General features: G+C 33.6%; 4 protein-coding genes across 5 annotated transcripts; all 4 read right to left on the bottom strand.

Annotated features, from left to right (window-relative positions):
* Window positions 1-163: 163 nt before the first annotated feature.
* LOC125063189 (zinc finger protein 225-like) lies at window positions 164-2,882 on the bottom strand. 2 transcript variants are annotated; one of them, XM_047669485.1, is made up of 7 exons: window positions 2,557-2,882; window positions 2,153-2,488; window positions 1,779-2,021; window positions 1,588-1,694; window positions 1,032-1,195; window positions 684-830; window positions 164-457 (listed from the first exon to the last, which is right to left on the bottom strand). In XM_047669485.1, the coding sequence occupies exons 1-7, from the start codon at window positions 2,725-2,727 to the stop codon at window positions 330-332; spliced, it is 1,296 nt and encodes a 431-aa protein (XP_047525441.1). In that variant the 5' UTR covers window positions 2,728-2,882; the 3' UTR covers window positions 164-329. The 2 variants fall into 2 exon arrangements, with proteins under 2 accessions (XP_047525441.1, XP_047525442.1); XM_047669486.1 differs by having other exon boundaries at window positions 1,782-2,021; window positions 2,557-2,865.
* Window positions 2,883-4,134: 1,252 nt separating this feature from the next.
* Window positions 4,135-7,441, bottom strand: LOC125063193. Its single transcript, XM_047669493.1, has 7 exons — window positions 6,988-7,441; window positions 6,074-6,371; window positions 5,532-5,628; window positions 5,355-5,459; window positions 4,611-4,718; window positions 4,324-4,383; window positions 4,135-4,230 (listed from the first exon to the last, which is right to left on the bottom strand). Exons 1-7 carry the CDS (start codon window positions 7,439-7,441, stop codon window positions 4,189-4,191), a joined length of 1,164 nt encoding a protein of 387 aa, XP_047525449.1. The 3' UTR covers window positions 4,135-4,188.
* Window positions 7,442-8,323: 882 nt separating this feature from the next.
* Window positions 8,324-11,566, bottom strand: LOC125063195. Its single transcript, XM_047669495.1, has 7 exons — window positions 10,760-11,566; window positions 10,390-10,690; window positions 9,788-9,884; window positions 9,600-9,707; window positions 8,924-9,031; window positions 8,632-8,691; window positions 8,324-8,500 (listed from the first exon to the last, which is right to left on the bottom strand). The coding sequence occupies exons 1-7, from the start codon at window positions 11,223-11,225 to the stop codon at window positions 8,459-8,461; spliced, it is 1,182 nt and encodes a 393-aa protein (XP_047525451.1). The 5' UTR covers window positions 11,226-11,566; the 3' UTR covers window positions 8,324-8,458.
* Window positions 11,567-15,119: 3,553 nt separating this feature from the next.
* Window positions 15,120-18,156, bottom strand: LOC125063197 (3-hydroxyisobutyryl-CoA hydrolase, mitochondrial). The gene is made up of 6 exons (XM_047669496.1): window positions 18,056-18,156; window positions 17,765-17,888; window positions 17,094-17,628; window positions 16,414-16,688; window positions 15,949-16,090; window positions 15,120-15,723 (listed from the first exon to the last, which is right to left on the bottom strand). The coding sequence occupies exons 3-6, from the start codon at window positions 17,626-17,628 to the stop codon at window positions 15,578-15,580; spliced, it is 1,098 nt and encodes a 365-aa protein (XP_047525452.1). The 5' UTR covers window positions 17,765-17,888; window positions 18,056-18,156; the 3' UTR covers window positions 15,120-15,577.
* Between the last annotated feature and the right edge of the window lie 20 nt (window positions 18,157-18,176).

The following is an 18,176-nucleotide window of genomic DNA, read 5'->3' as shown; positions in this document are numbered from 1 at the left end:
ATCGGGGTGCTTTAAAATCTACAGGATTTTATTTTCACTCTATGTTAACCACTCGCGTACAACATTAGAATAAATGCCAATCGCCAAAATATACAGCCTTGGCTCGTCCAACTAATAAAAATAAACTAACGCAAAGCTGTGGCGGATCGCTAAAAAAAAGATAGAAAACTTCAATGTTTATTAATAAATTAATTAATCTGCTTAAAATAATTACAATTCATATCTTACTTTACTAGAAATACTAAGAATCTTAGTCTAAACAGCACCAATTTCGCCCACAGAGGGCGTTGGCTAATCGTCACGTCGATTCGGTTCATAATCCAAATTTGCTATGAACGTGGCCTCTTTTTACAAATCTTCATGTGCCGGTTACGCGAGCTCGAATCGTTAAATGGTCGCGAACACGAGTCACACGCGTACGTTCGATTTGCGTGCGTGGCTTGATGACGACTGAGACCTGAAAATTGATTTTTTAAAACCAATAAAATATTGAACCAGTTTTACGTTGGAATAAATTTGAATGCGCATGTTGTCATTCACTTGGAAATTCAAATATTAAAATTTGTTGACCCTCAAAGATGGCCGGCTGATGTGACACCACATAGGAGTATTTAGGAAATGTCTACTGGTAAATTGTTGTCATATTGTTCTTCGGTTTCCCAATGTTCATTTCGAGGACTCACCTGAAGCGTGTAGGAACATCTTAGGACAAAGTTGACACCGGTGTAAGGACATGAGTCGGCCAGGCATGTGAGTCAGTTCGTGCGAACGTAGAGCAGCACGCTGAGTGAATCCTCTCGCACACGCCCGACATCGGAATGGCCGCTCTTCTAAAAACATAGATAGCTCTGTTTGTATTTTTCAAGTTATGTGAGAGAACATGTCTCACATTTGGTGCTTAAAAAAGAAAGGAAACTATTGAAAAATCTTTGAAAGTGTTATAAAAATTACCCTTTCTTTTGAAGTCATCCATATTTAGTAGTCGTAGCTAATAGCTATTTCTTAATTGTAATAGAAACACTAGCTCTTACGTTCGTGAACTAGCATGTGTCGCCTGAGTATATCCCGCTGGTTGAATGCTCGGTTGCACACTTCACAGATGAAGGGGCGAACGCCTGAGTGAATATATTGGTGCCGAGCCAACGCAGCCCGCGTTGAATACCTTTTGCCGCAAGTGCTGCAAATTTCCTTACCCCTGAAATTATCAACAATTCAAAGATTTAACTAAAAAATAAGTTAACACTTAAAAACCAGCTTTTTTATTGTGACAATACTGGTATTAATAGTTTATGAAGCAATTGCATATCAACATAATATATTCAAATTATGGTTTTTTTTTATTATTTATACATGTGTCTTTACTAAGACATAATGGAATATTGTGATCTAGCGTAACTTAAGACAAATAAGTAATTTAAATCTAACCTTCTTTACTAAAAAGGAAATTCTGGTATGTTAAAGATATATGCTTCTATATACTGAACTGAACTAGTCATCTTGCTGTAAAAATTTAGCCAGGTTATAAGCTAGCAGACATTTTATAGATATGTTAACTACTGTGCAGTGTTTTAAATTTTGTTTACTTACATGGGGACTAAACCCTTATTTGCATCATATACATAATTAACGGAGCCATTTTTAATATTATCTTCTTTGGGTTCTAGTTTAAGGTGAGTTTGTATCAATTGCGGATCCTGAAATTAAAATAATTAATTGTAATGCTTGTTTATTATAATATATTTAGAAAATCTTTTATTATAAATTAATAGTATTGTTACCACCTCGTCTTCTTCCACAAGTTCCAATGTTACAGAGCCATCATTTGTGTCAAGTTGTACATTCTTGAATGTTTGATTGACAACAGCTATTTGGTCATTATCTTTAGTGAGTACACCCAATTGTAGTAGAATTGTTGATAAGAAGTTTGATACATCCTCCGGAACGAATGGAATAGACGGCGCTGGAGTTGAATTTAAAAAATTTAGGCTATCATTGTTGTTCTGAGTTGTATCAATTTGCACCTGAAGTCAATGATGTGTTAGGTTCAAGTATGTAAAGTATAAGAGTAGCTAGGATGATCAAAGAAATCTTAATAACAACTATTGCGAAACTCTGTTTAATGGCTAAGCAGATAAATTTAAAAGGGTCCTACTTCTTCATCCTTTTCAACCTGCTCCGTTAGTTGTTCTTCAGTTTTAAATATATTAATTACTTCAAGAGAATCTTCCTCTGCCAAAGACAAGACGATTTCATTTTCATCAAAGCTATTCTGTACCTCTTCATTTGATATAATATCAGATTCAAGATTACAAGATCCTAAAAGTTCTTCATATTCAATTTTTGGATTTTCCTTCTGCTTCACAGCCAAGTAATGAGATTTTAACTTTTTATATGCAAGTATACATTTCTTTTTAAAATTATAGAATTTGTTTAAGTCTTCAAGGCACTGTGAGCATATGATATTAGGTAAACCCTCATCTTTAGTTATCTGAAAAAATAAATGTTACTTAAATGTAGATACAGTAAAGCAAATATCAGAGACTTACGAATACATACCTCGAAACCAAGGCACGTCAAAATTCTCATAGGTAAAGGCAAACAGTACGATTGATCGTCATCATTGTAAATTGGCGTTGGTGTAGTCACTTTATTAAGACAAAGCCGGCACAGTTCTAAAACACCCTCAAGAAGTACAGGCCTCTTAGTTTTACGACTGTATGTTCGCATAGTTATTGATAAACAACCAACTGACGTTTCCTTTGTTTTTTATTGATAGGGCATTACTTCTTAGTTCTTAACTCATTTTCACCAAATAATCGGAAAGGCAAGCTTACAATTGATTAATAAATTTATATCTATACAAAAACATTCTGCATATTAAGTTACATTAAAAATTTAAAGTCGGAAAAAATAAATTTAATATTTATTATTATTAATTTATTGATAAATTATTGTTTTTTACCCAAACTTAAAATGGGTTTAAACTTTAACAAATGTCACAGGACACAGACCATTGACCAAGTTAATTGTCATTCCGAAAACTCAAATCTTGATGTCAAGCAATTCCCCGATCCGATTCGAATCATCATAAGTATGTATACCCGTTATAACTTTGAATCAATAATTATCCGATTAAAGTTAATGGATACTTGAATTTAATCAATCACACATCGGATCGCAATTCATTGAAATTCGGCGATCAATTAAGGAACCTTTTTTACCAAAGTGTTTGGATATTGGTATACTACAAAATATAACAAACATCATACGCGTATATGTGAATATTGTTTATTGACTATTTAATGTAAACCACTCAACCCCTTTTTATTTTAAATCAATATCAAATACAGTAGAAACTCGATAAGTTAAAGTCCAAAATATTTTAAGTTATAGAGGTTTTAAGTTATCAAGGGTCTATGTTAGGAATAGGTTAATATAGAGGTAGGTATGTACATATGTATGTATGTATGTATGTATGTACCCTTATTCCTATTTTTACTCGAATGCGTCAGAAGGATTGGTTCAATAAAATACAGAAATTTAAATAATCCTATTTATTAATTCACATTACACACGTTACATAAAAATAAAACAACAATTAAAGGTTTAGTCTGTGATTTTCTTTTGTTTTAAACAATTCACTGTTTCTAAATCGATTTGATTTTCAATGACAAATAGAGAAGAGAATACGTAATTATCTTTTATGTTGCTACACTGCTATATAAATTATCTTACTATTGTTAAAGCTCTTTTTGCTTCATTAATTGATACGCAAAATGACTCATTGACAAACAATTTTATGTTATAGAGGTTGTGGAAACATTTCTTTAAGTTATTGAGGGCCAATTCAGAGATTACTTATTTAAGTTACAGAGGTTGCGTATTTTAAGTTATGGGGGTTTTTTGGCTCTGATGGTAAGGGAACATATTATTTTTTGAAGTTATAGAGGTTTTTAAGTTACCGAGGTTTGAGTTATCGAGGTTCTACTGTAATATGTTATTTTATTTTTAATGAAACGATTATTTGATTATTATTGTTTAAATTAAATGCATTTAATCAGTATTAACTGATATTTTACAGGTTAACCATTGAAAATTGGGTCATAATAAAATAATAAAACGATCACTTATTTAACATGGGCAATTTATTGCAAAATCATAAAAATGGTATGGTATCCGAATGACGTTTTAATATAAAATTGAGAAAAGCGAATACGAAGCTTTCAATAACTGAAACAAAGATATTTTATAAATGTTAACTTAAAAATTATTAAACATTAATGAACGTGTCGTTGCTCATATTTATGTAAATCAAATACTTACTGAAACGAAAGTTTCATATGAAAATTCAATAACATAGAAACTGCGAATTACGACTGGTTTCTGCAAAAAAAGGCATAAAGTAAAGAAAAAATCTTGTTCCATATTAATTCTATTAATGTAATGTCAAAATCCTTAAACCCCTCATGAGGAACTTAGAAGTCGATGTGTCGACCTGTATCCGATATCAATTTAGCGCAGAAATGTGTGTGTGTATCAAGTAGATTTTTATTAAAAAAGGGCAATAAAATATTTGTGTAGCCGTTTATAACTAGAGAACCCCCGCGAACCTGGCTTTGTGCGAGTGCCAGCATAATCAGCTTCCTAATGCGTGCAGACGAACTGCCGGAGCAATGATGCCAGCCCGACGCGAAAATTGCAAATGGTAAAGACGCCGCCTGAAAATATTTTCATATACACATAAACATAAACTTCTTAAATATATGAAGTTCCTTATACCGCGAATGCTGTCAAATTAAAAAAAAAAACATTGGCGTAACAATCATTCTTCTTGTCCTCAGATCTCTGTATCTGTTGTGATTCTCCGTTTCTTTTTAATAAGGTGATAAGCCTTCTGTGTCTGACACACGCCGTCGACTTTTAAGGGCATGCTGGTTTCCTCACGATGTTATCCTCGTCCGTACAAGTGAGTGCTATACGCGTACATAGACTAGAAAGTCCATTAATTTACAGCCGGGGTTTGAACCTACGACCACAGGGGTTTAAACCATTCAAAACGCCAAGTTTACCATAAATAGGTAATTAATTCGTGTTTATATACAGTATTAAAGTCCCACCTAAATGTGTAATACTGGCGTAATACATAGATATTATGAACTTCATATTATCTCTTCAATGTAATTACAGCTTACAAGAGGTTTCAATTTTGATTTAAAGCGCAGGGCAGCATTTGAATAACAAATTCCGATTATTAAAAGCCTTTTTAAAAAAGTGATAAATTTACTTTTAAAATGAAAATAATGGATTAGTGTTCAGGAAATTTACAGTCGACTATAATCTTGGTAGAAAATTACCTCCGTAGTAATATCACCAGCGTTGCACATGAAGAAACCATTACTCAATAACACTGCGAGGCCGCTAGAAACGTTCGAAAGAGCGTTCATCACACTGGTTGAATTCTATAAACACATCCATTAAATTTTGTGAGAATACAGAACATTTTTACGTACATATATTTATATTAGACTTACCGCCATTTGTAAAAGTTCCAGACATATTATTGTGAAGCTGAATGTCGTTTGTCCGTTAAACACCCAAGTATTTATTCTCTGACATTCTTCTACGCACCTATTAAATGTATCAGACTATATTTAATATATAATATCATAGGTAATATGAATAAAGAATACTTTTTTTAATAGAACAGGGGTAAACGGGCAGGAGGCTCACCTGATGTCAAGTGATACCCAACGCCCATGGACCCTCTCAATGCCAGAGAGCTCAAGAGGGAAAAACTGTTCGCCGCCGACTGAGTGAGCCCATTGAGATAGTCGGCGCGCGTAACGCTACAAATTGCATAGATTGAGCGTTAAACAAGCAAAATGTGAACTCTCTATTCATAAATAATATGGAAGGGCATACTAAACCCATACCCGATACACCGCTAATTCAAACGGCGACAAACAGTTTACCAAATGGAAACGCAGCCTTAGCGCTTACGTCTCTTAGCAAGCTTACATATTTTACCACTAATATTACAGGAGGTTTCGTAAAGAGAATATAAAAGCAATACCAAAGTGTCTCAGCGTGCATCCATAGACCAAGTTTTAAAGACTTTTCATATTCCTTAACTTTCTCTTCTTCAGAACAAGCCTTTTTAAAAATATCGTCAAGGCTGTAGAAGTAACTTTGCAAGTTCGTATATTGATGGCTGAGAATGACCGTGATGGAAAACACGAACACATGAACAGCATACACTTTTAACATAAAGATCCACAGCACGAAATAGGCTACTACCCTGAACACGTCAGGCCAAAAACCGTTCTGTGTTACATCTGGCCATGCCGTAATTACCGGCGTGAAGGTGCTATCTAAAATAATATTAGTTAATTTAAACTCTTTATTAAGTTGATACATATCTGTCTAGTTTGATCACAGCGTAAACAAAAGACAACATAAGAGTACTAACGTACCTATTAGTTGAAAGAATACAATTACCATGATTTAATTATTACGAATTAGAGGTGCATCATCGATTCAGCTTTAGGAAATATTATTCTCCAAGCTCGGCGTAAACTTTATCTTTATAATTAATTGATCATCTCATTTTAGAAACAAAGTCACAAAATTAATCCGACACATTTCTTCCAATATCGTGCCTTATATATTGATTATTGCCAGACGCCAAGAATTGTGTTGTTGTGTGTATCCAGTTTTCTGTCTGTTACATGATTTGTCAATCTAATAGCAAGTAGGTGATCCGCCTCCTGTGTTGACACACGCCGTTGACTTTTTAGGTCTAAGACATGCCGGTTTCCTCACGATGTTTTTCTTCACCATTTGAGCGAATGTTAAATGCGCACATAGAAAGTCCATTGGTGCACAGCCGGGGATCGAACCTACGGACTCAGTGAGGGGGTCGCACGCCGAAGCCACTAGGCCAACACTGTTCGAGAAGAATTGTATAAGTTATATATTATTACTTACTTTCTTTTAATACTTGCATAGTACCATCAACCGCATAAGAAGTTAAAGCATAACAGAGGATTGAACCAAAAGATGCCAAGTACATTTTAGCCTTTCTTATCATTTTCTTCTCAATCGCCAAAGCGTTGTGATGTGTCTTCAAACTGACAGCCACTATATATAACTTTTTAATATCTTCCTTATAATACTCAAAAACGAAACAGTACAAAATAAGAATTGTGTGACTAAGCGTGAATAAGGTTCGGTCAGTTTTTTGCTTCTCAGTCAAGTGATTTTGGGTGAAAAACGACACATAGTCAGAAATTACGAAAGAAATTGCGAGAAACGTGAAAATTTTATTGAAGTGTTGAAAATATTTTGGCTTTTTATCATCTACCCATACGTAAGGTAAACCAAACATATATTGTAATTTGGTTACTTTTTCAACAAACTCTGAAGTTTTGCTTAGTTCCATGGTGGCTTGAATCCAAGTGTTTTTGTTCAGAATTACATTTTATATTTAAAAACGACATGAACAAACACTATTTAAGCCAGAGTCGAACTTATGTAAATAGATTTATAAAATGAAATGCCCCTTTCGCGTGAGACAATAGTTGAATAATACTATGATAGGTACATTGCTTTAATCTATGTCAATCAATTTCCTATATCCGTCGATGTTTGATCATCAATCGATTAGGGTTACATAATTCGTATAGTATGAAAATATAACTTTGTTCCTCACTCATAGCGGAGATATCTAGAGAGTTTCTATTTTATCAGTTTGGTTATATACCAGGGCATTCTTTGACTTTATTTATTTTAACGTAATCTCTAAATGAATCCCTGTACTTACATATTTACAATATTATGTTTTGAAAGCAATGGAAGTAAAACCTGCTTATTACCAATTATAAAACGCTAATAAATAATTAGCAAGTGACATTATTAAGGGACTGCCGCGTTTACATTGCTCACTTAATTACATAATATGGAGTGATGGGTGAAATCCATAAGTGAACTTTGGGTCCGTATACGAAAAACATTACATTTGTATATAGGTAATATGTTTATAATCATACTTTTGTCGGAATTATGCCTCATTGTTAAATGGCTTAATGTATTTCGGTCTCATAAGGAATACATGCACGCTGAAGCCACTAGAGCAACTTTTTCGACTGGATATGCATTTCATAAATTAAATCACTATTTGTATTCAATTTCTTTCTTTTAAAAATCATAATAGCATTAAGTTTACTTTGATTTTGTAAGAAATAAAAGGGTTTCTTTATGTTTTTATTTTATACATACAATTATAATATTAAAATTATCAATAATGATTGAAGTGATAAACGTGCTTTGTAAAATGTGAATTTATGCGTGCTTTTATCTCTTTTCATACAATTTAAATATTACTCTATAAACGAATAGCTAAAAATATATTATATGAACCACGAGGAATCCCAGGATTTTACCAGTCCCAGGAGAGAATTCAATACAAGATTGAAAATACGGAGTATGATGATTTCACTATCTGAAAAAAAAAACTTATTGAGTATTCCTTAGTTGGCTAAAAGACCTATTACCTACCTGGCGTAATATTTGGCTTGATTTTTTAAAGAATTTATGTTGAAATTTATATCGAACTAAATACCAATGTCTTACCGAAACATAAGATCTGTAAGACAGTTCTATAACATTGAAGCTGCGCATCGCGATTGGTTTCTGAAACAAAAATGAAAATGTTGAGAATATTTAAAACGTCGTTTAAAAATCTTCACTCATAAATGTTTAATATTTCAGAAGCTAAACTGTAATAATGAAAGCAGTGGTGGCCTAGCGGTTTCAGCGGTCGACTTTCGTCCCTGAGATTGTAGGTTCGAGCCCCAGCTGTGCATCAAGGTTGTAGCGCCACTGATTATTATTATTAAACTGTAATAATAGAGAGAAATAATACCTGACTTTGCGCAATAGCAAATGTAATCAGCTTCCTCACGCGTATAGATGATTTACCGCGGCAGTGATGCCAGCCCGAAAAGAATATTGCGGTTGGTAAAATTGATGCCTGCAAAAGAACATTCATATTCATTAATTATAAAAAACCGTACAATCAGCCAATCGGCATGCAAATTTCATATTAATAATCATAATGTCATAATAATAAAAACAGTTAAGATATTTATAATTGTTGTCATAGGTTAGTGTCTAAATACTATCCCACCTTAAAATATCTAAACACCTTCTCCTGGAAAAAATCTATAACTTCTGGGAAGGTTATTACATAGTTTGATAGCCATGGCGTAACAATCTTATAAATACATCGTGGTCCATGCAGGCACCCGCAGCCGAGAGCACAAATATTGATCAGGTCTTGTCAGGTAATTTTCCAGCCATTTCAAAGGCAATCCTCGGTTTCCGTAAAGTTTACACTTTTGATCAAGAATGCTATAGTCTACGGAATCGAATGCTTGGCTCATGTCAAAAACCACAGATGCGCCTATCGATTTGTTCTACCATTACGTTAATTAATGAGAAAGCTGGTAGCGTAGTATCTTTACCTCTTTGAAAACCGTACCTATTGTGTATAAGCTATATTATTGAGATAGTATCTTTCAACGATATGTTATAAGTACCTCAACAGTTACATCTCCAGCGTTACACATAAAGAACCCAGTGCTGACAAGGAGGGAGAGACTAGTGGACAGCGTCGCTAAAGCGTTTACCAAAGTTCGCTCCGAATTCTATAAAACGAAATTATTAGAAAATATCTATGTATGCCTTAAACAAAGTTTGATTTATTAGAGTAACGGTACTAACTTACCACCATTTGTAACATGAGCATGCAAAATACAGTTATGTTAATAGTAATCTGGCCACTGAACACCCAACTACAAATTCTTTGGCATTCTTTCACACACCTAAAATAATATCTTAAGTATACAATTGATAGAAGTGTTTGTTATACTTCCATACTACCATAATTATTTAGGTATACTTAAGAGTGTAAAAAAATTAAAAAATAAATCAGTGGCGCTACAACCTCTTTAGGTCTTGGCCTCAGATTTCTCAATCTGTTTCATGATCATTTTTAAATCTAACAGGCAAGTAGGTGATCAGCCTCCAGTGCCTTACACACGCCGTCGACTTTTTGGGTCTAAGACATGTCGGTTTCCTCACGATGTTTTCCTTCACCGTTCGAGCAAATGTTATCTACATGCGCACGGGGATCGAACCTACGGCCGCACGCTGAAGCCACTAGGCCAACACTGCTCTTAAGAATGTTTAAAGAGGAAATAAATATCTTGAACGCCAGGATGTTTAAAGAAACACACACTAATAACATGGAACTACAAACCAGATATAAACAGTATATTTTTTACTTACTGTTTCTACTATAAATCTAATTACTAAAAAATTACATACCACATAGTTTCGGCGTGTAAAGCAATACCAATTTTCAAACCACTTTCATATTCCTTCTCTTTTTCATCACGGCTCTCATTATTTGTTATAAAAACCTCTTCGAGATTATAGAAATAACTTTGTAAGTTTTTGTACTGATGGCTCAGTACAATAGTCAAGGTAATTACGAAAACGTAAACTGCAGAAGCTCTGATCATGAAAATCCACCATATGAGATAGGCTCCTACTCTGACCACGTCAGGGAGAAAGCCCTTTTCTTTGACGTCAGGCCAAGCCATTATAATTGTTGTAAAAGTACCATCTATAACCAATAAGTAATGATTAAACACATTTTTGTGGAGACATAAACTCAAGTTCAAATTAAACATACCCGTTCTAATAACTTGCGATACTGCATCAAACGCATAAAAAAATAAAGCAGCACTTAATGTCATCACATATAAGACTGAGTACAGTTTAGCTTTTCTTATCATCTCATTCTCGATTTCTAGATCATTGTAACGCCCTTTAAGATCGACCGAGAGCTTGAATAAGAGCTTCTTTATGTCTTCTCCGTAATATACGCAGCTTAGTGAATATGACATGAGCACAGGGTGAGAAATTACAAATAGAATCTGATCGGACGCCTGCTTCTCAGATAATTGTGTTTGGGTGAAGAGTGACGCGATTTCGGAAAGAATAAAAGAATATAGGAGTATTGTGGCTACTTTGTTGAAGTAAACGAAAAATCTCGATTTATTGTTGTCAACCCATACGTAAGTTAGGCCACACATGAATTGAAGTCTGCTCAACTGAGCAATAAATTCTGACGTTTTATTCTTTGTGTAATAAGACATCGTGACAGTCTATAACATGCGAAGTTTTGATCATGATCTTCTATTTATCTAGTCGACTGACATCAATTCCGATAATAATTGAAACAGAGCCGAATCGGGGAAATTATACATGAAGATTTAGTCTTAACCAAATGTTAGTAATGTAATGCATTATTTTGACTGAATAATATGTAGCAGGGGCAAACTGGTAGGAGGCTCACCTGATTGAGGGCTCGCAAGTACCGGCCTTTTTAGAATTGGTACGCTGTTTTCTTAAAGGACTTTAAGTTGATTTCGTTGGAAAATACTTTTGTGGAGAGCTGGTCCCATATAGAGGTGGTGCACGGCAAAAAACGCTCAGTTGTGGATGGGAAGGTGATACTGGTGGAATTTCGTATGCTGCCTTGACGTTTGATGGTGAAACTCGGGTGTAGGTATTACAGTTTTTTAATAATATTACATTATTTATTATCCGAACAACTCCTTTGAACATTTCCCATGGTAAATGCGGTAGAAGATGCAATGAATCCCACATCTCTACGCAACGCCATGGGATCATGCCGCCGACCTGGAGGCTGAGTTATATGCATTTTGAAGTTTGCTGATAGTCGCATCACACGATGTCTCGACTTCTGCAAAGGCTTCAAATCATCAGAGAACTTGGGACAAAGGAGAAACTTTTGAAATTGTATAGTGTCAATTTGTTTTATCTTTTTGGAATCAGCTTATAGTCAAGATATTTTTAGCCGAAGAAAGTAACATAAATAGAGATATAGATAAGTAAATGAGATCTAGTCAAATACTGTATGTAAGTATATGACAATCCTACCCTGCCTGAATTTAATTGCAACCTTACGAAATTATTACATTGATTCAACGTAATTGCTGATCACGACCCTTCTACAATTAATCCCTGATTTAATTATTTGAAACCGGTACTCATATTTTATTAGTGAAACACTTGCAAGTTCACTTGAGAAACCAAATAATTTCTATTTTATTTGTTATTGGAGTGAACCCTAACAGACGTATATTTTCATTTGTACGCGAGCCATATGATAGAATAATTAATTTGATAATTACGTTGCCAACGTATAATATCGTAAAACATTTAAGTAATGCATCGTACTAATACGCGGATAAATTAATTCCATACCTAGTTTTATACGATATGTTGAATGTTGCTATTGTTTCCTTCATCTCTTGTTTTTACAAGTTTTCCTAGATATACTTATAGGAAATAGCCTTGTTTGTGACATAATATTAGGGAGATAGATACTATTTCATCTACTAGTATAACTATATGGCGCTACAAACATTTTTTAAGCTGGTCACAGATTTCTTTAGGCAAGTTTATTACTAATAGGTAAGTAGATGATCAACACGAGCGAGTGTTGAATATGTGCGCAACATAGACAAAAAAAGCATTGACTCTCATCCGGGGATCGAATCTACGACCCCAGGGATGAGAGTCGCACGCTGAAGCCACTAAGTTAACACTCCTGCTATAACTACATAGAATACCTACTTTTTACATAACTCTTAGATTAAAAAGTCTACCAAGTAGCCGATGAGGTTGAAAATAGCAGTGGAATCAAATTTTGTTTCGACTATAGTCAGTATTCAGTAAGTGTAAACTACGAACTTTTCATGCAAAGCTTACAGACGGGAGACCCGTGTGCACAGCATCCTCATAACAGAGTTTGAAGCTATATAGATATATTATATAGCTAAACTCATTCCTAGCCTTGATGGTTAATAATTAATATCCTGAATCCGATAATTTGACAAACATGAATATATGTATAGGTCGGTTATCGAAAGCTGGCGCGTTCACAGTACTCACACTAATATGCTCCCCATCTAGCTATAATTTTCAACAATTGTATTAAAAGTGGTGAGTTTCCCGATCTAATGAAACATAGTAAAATTATTCCATTATTTAAAGCAGGTAGTATGTCCGACCCCAGTAACTTTAGACCAATTTCCGTACTACCAACTTGTAGTAAAATATTTGAAAAAAATATTTTAAATCAACTGGTAAGTCATTTTAACGTAAACAAATTATTACATAATAATCAGTTCGGTTTTACCAAGGGTCGCTCGACAGCCGATGCCGGTGTTGAGTTATATAGATATATAGTTAAGGCTTGGGAGGAGTCGCATGACGCTTTAGGTGTTTTCTGCGACTTATCCAAAGCATTTGATTGTGTCCAACACGAGACCTTAATCGGGAAAATCCGCCACTATGGCATCAAGAATACCGCACTGAATCTTCTGACTTCCTATTTACACGGAAGAACTCAGAAGGTTGAAGTGAATGGTAAGGGGTCCTCTGGGTCGGCAGTAGATATGGGGGTACCACAGGGCTCAATTCTTGGCCCTTTTCTCTTTCTTGTTTATATAAATGATCTACCTTTCATGGTAGAGAGAAAACACCAGATAGTTTTGTTTGCTGATGACACGTCCTTGATTTTTAAAATCAAACGACAAATAACAAATTTTGACGATGTGAACAATGCTATCTATCTATCTATAGATATATCTATCTTCGATTGTCCATTGGTTTAGTATGAATAACCTTCTACTTAATGCAAAAAAGACAAAATGCATTAAATTTTGTGCAAAAAATGCAAGGGTTATGGATACTAGACCAATTATAAACGGTGAGGAATTGAATCTGGATGATACAACTGTATTTCTCGGAATCACCATGGATTCAAAACTTCAGTGGTCCCCTCATATTAACGGATTGGCGAAGAGACTTAGTTCTGCAGCCTACGCGGTTAAAAAAATTAGCTCACTAACTGATGTCGATACAGCTAGACTTGTTTACTTTAGTTACTTTCATAGCTTAATGACTTATGGCTTATTATTATGGGGTCATGCTGCTGATGTCGAAACTATTTTCATCCTGCAGAAGAGGACTATTCGTGCAATCTATAATTTAAAATGTAGGGAATCTCTTAGAGATAAATTCAAGGAAATTAATATACTTACCTTTCCCTCGCCATATATTTATGAAAATATTATGTATGTATACAAAAATAGTGATAAGTTTACTAGAATAGAACATATTACGCACAATGTTAATACACGGAACAAACGCAGGCTGCAATTTCCCCGTACTAGACTATCTAAAGTTAGTAATTCTTTTTTGGGGAAAGGGATACTCTTCTTTAATAAAATCCCAGAGGCTCTTTTATCTCTGCCTTTCAATAAATTTAAGAAATGTATTAAAGTAAAGCTGTGTAAAAAGGCTTACTATAAAGTCAACGATTATCTAGTTGATAAAAGGGCCTGGGACTAGTGCTAGACAGGCTACTTCAAATTAATTTGCGATATTTGTTTTAAAATAAGTGTTGTTTGATGATCTGATATTTTAAAAGAGTACCGAGTTTTTTACGCCGGCTTTTTCTCTCGGCCTACACCCTCTGTCTTCTTTACCGATGAGTAGGGATGCCTACAAATTCAAATTTAATGACGTGGAATAAGTGATACATGTATCTTATGTTCCTTAATAAACATATTTTATTTATTTTATAATGCAATTTTACTATACAGTATGTTTAAAAATATGACTTTTTTGCCAAGCTATATATTTTAGTCTACTCTGGTTTTAGTAAGGTTGGGTGGGTTGTAAATAAATAAAAAGGTGTCAAATACATATAAATATTATGTGCATACGAAGTTGGATCCAAAAGTTCTAAGCCCGACCAAGAACGTAAAAGAGTAGTTTGTGTAAATATTTTTTCATTTTTCGAAATAAGCTCCATCTCAACACACTTTACTTTTACTTTTTAAATATGCATAGTCAGGATATGACATATATATAATTAATGCTATATTAATCATTGTAATCCAGCCAGGTATACCTAAAAAGGTTATTTGCCCAAACATTAATGAAAAAGTCAATTTCGATAGAAACATTTAATAAACATGGCAGTCTTCGATGGCCACATACTCATAACACCACTATACGATATAAATGCAATTCATTTCGTATCATATACATACTAGAAACTTTACCAAAACACAGCCAATATGGTTATAAAAAATATATATGTAACAATAACAAATTCTTATAGCTAAGAATATTGATTTCTTACGATTCAGGCTAAATAGGGTAATAGTTCTCTTAAAAAAATATAAATACAATTCGGAAGTATTAACATATTCATGTAAGTACATAAAGGCACTTCAATAGTTATAAAAAATATTACAAAAACCTTTAAGAATATTTAAAAATTAATAAATGTTTAGCTATTGTCGATTAATCAAAGAGTATATGTTCGTTTTAATTAATGTATGGCTCCATTATAAATGACGAGAAAATAAGATTATATCGCCGCTATAAACATACAATTAATTGTTTACAGTTTGGCGTCAAAGAATTGCAGTTCTTTGTCTTGTGGAAGTTTCTTAAAGTAATCTTCGACGTAATCATCATCGACGTCAGAGAGGGACGAATGCTGCCACTTGGGTTTGTTGTCCTTGTCTATTAGCAGAGCGCGGACACCTTGAAAATGCAATAATACATGTATCAGTATTATTATAATAATAATACAATAAATGTATCAATAATTGTATCAGTATTAGATGAAGAATCATCTTCAAGAATACCTCCTTAAGGTTGGCTTGAAATCAGTTAAAAATACGATATTTTGTTTTAAGGTTAGGCTTTTTATTTAATAGTAGTCTACACAGTATGAAAGAATATTATAAGACTTCAATTTTAATATACCTTCCGGGAAATCATGGTTCTCGGTAGCTCGACAAGCAAGACGGTACTCCATTTTTAGACACTGTGGCAACTCTAGTTGGGCTCCACGCTGCAGGGCTCGAAGAGTTATTTTCAGGGATCCTGGACACATCTGACGAAGTGTCTGGAAATTACAATGATTAATAACACTTGTGAAGTTCGTGAATACATAGTTAATAATAGTTGTGTGTGAATTGTACTTAGTTGTAGGTTTAAACTTGTTAAAGCTGATATTTATAACTGTGGAATTATAATAATATATATTAGTAACATGACTCCCTCCTTATAGTTTTAAATTTTGATTTCTTTGTATTTTATAACTATTATTTTTATAATAAGCAACCAAGATGTGTAAATGTAAAATTTTTATTTGATTTAAATAACTATTATTGTACTGCATTAATAACTAATTCTTCAGTAAATTACCCAAATTAACACAAACTTTACCTGAATTGTCTTAAGAGACCAGTCATTTTGTACTTTTTCAAGACGTTCAATAATTTCCTCAACAGTTGATGCCGCAAAGCAGTAATTAATATGCTTTATGTTGTCAGCTAAAGAAAACTCTTCTGATGGTTCATGAAATTTGTTCAGTAATGACAGGACTTCATTATCATTGGTACACCGAGATAAGAGCTTCTCAAGCTCATACAAACGCTTGCTAGAGACAAAATGTGTGGCAATACCAGCCTTGACAACATCTTTGCCTTTTAATCTATCTCCTGAAATAATATGTATTATATTGATTAAAACAAATATTTTAAATATTGGTTACATTAATATTCGTTAGAAACATACTTCAAATCAAATCCAATTGAGCTTTTAGATAATCTAATCTATGAATCCAACTATAAAATGACTTAAAAGGTGCTCACACATATTTTTTTGAATGTGTAAAAATGAATAAAGTTCATGTTTACATAGAGTCAAAATTGATAAGAAGTTACATCATATTTAACAGCATCTATCTAGTGATAAAATGTTACGATGATAATAATTAAATTAAATCAACATATTTATCTACATTGAAAACCTGTTTGTCCTGTTTGTGAATTTTATCTTATATCTGACAGGACACCAAATAAAATTGAAATACAAGTAGAATAAGTAAGCAAATAAATCCTTACCTGTGAGACCCAAATACATTCCTAAGTTAACCTGTAGCCTTGGTAGAATATAAGATGCCCCTACATCTGGGAATAAGCCAATCTTTGTTTCAGGCATTGCTACGACAGTCTTCTCTGTAGCTACTCTGTATCTTCCATGCACTGATACTCCTACACCGCCTCCCATTGTTACCCCATTTATAAATGCTATGTATGGAATCTTATATTTTCCAATTAAATAATTTACATTATATTCAGTATGAAAGAATCTCGGCCCCTCAACTCTATCTATTGCCGATTTTACGTCCCCACCAGCACAGAAAGCCTTTTCACCTGCGCCTTTCACAATCACCAGGCTTTTGTTATTTTCCCAATCCCTTAGCTGCTGTAAAAGTTTTGTTACCATAGAGGTATTAAGAGAATTCAGAGCCTTAGGACGATTAAGAGTAATAATGCCTGCATTATTGAGATTCTCAAATAAAACGTCTTGTTCTTGAGTAGACATAGTTCGTTTTATAATTCCAGTTGTTCGAGGTAATAGTCTTAGTTTAAGCATCTAAAATCATTTAATATTTGTGTGAAAACAAGTACATATTATATAATAGCAATTAATAGATATTACTTCTTTTGATAACTCAAAATAGTGTTTAACAAGGGTAAAGGTCATTTAAAATGCAAATAGCTTTACTTACTTTGCATAGACTTTAGTATGTTTATTTTTTTATAATTCTGGATAAGTAATATGAAACTTATAACGATCACTTGTTACCCGTATATTTAAATTAAACTGTTTTTAATGATCAGCACGGTTTGGAACTGGAAATGAAATGGAAGTCAATAAACAAAAGTTACTCAGAGTGAAGTTCGCAAAGTATGAACCACGATAAAAGATACATACATAAATTAATTAGAGATTTCGCTTTTTAAACACAACACTATACTTTCTACATTGAAACTATTATTACAACTGAAATTAATATTACAATTGTTTAATTTCGTAGCGGCGTCTTCAATCTTGATAGCGGCCTGCTGGAAAGTGGAAACCCAATACCAAATACCAATAGGCTGAGGCAACAACCAATTCTAAGATGTAAATTGTAATTA

Source organism: Pieris napi, chromosome 3, assembly GCF_905475465.1.
Source record: "Pieris napi chromosome 3, ilPieNapi1.2, whole genome shotgun sequence".
NCBI classification, from domain to species: domain Eukaryota; kingdom Metazoa; phylum Arthropoda; class Insecta; order Lepidoptera; family Pieridae; genus Pieris; species Pieris napi.
The sequence above is the reverse complement of the archived record's forward strand: the minus strand, read 5'-3'. Positions and strand labels throughout refer to the sequence as shown.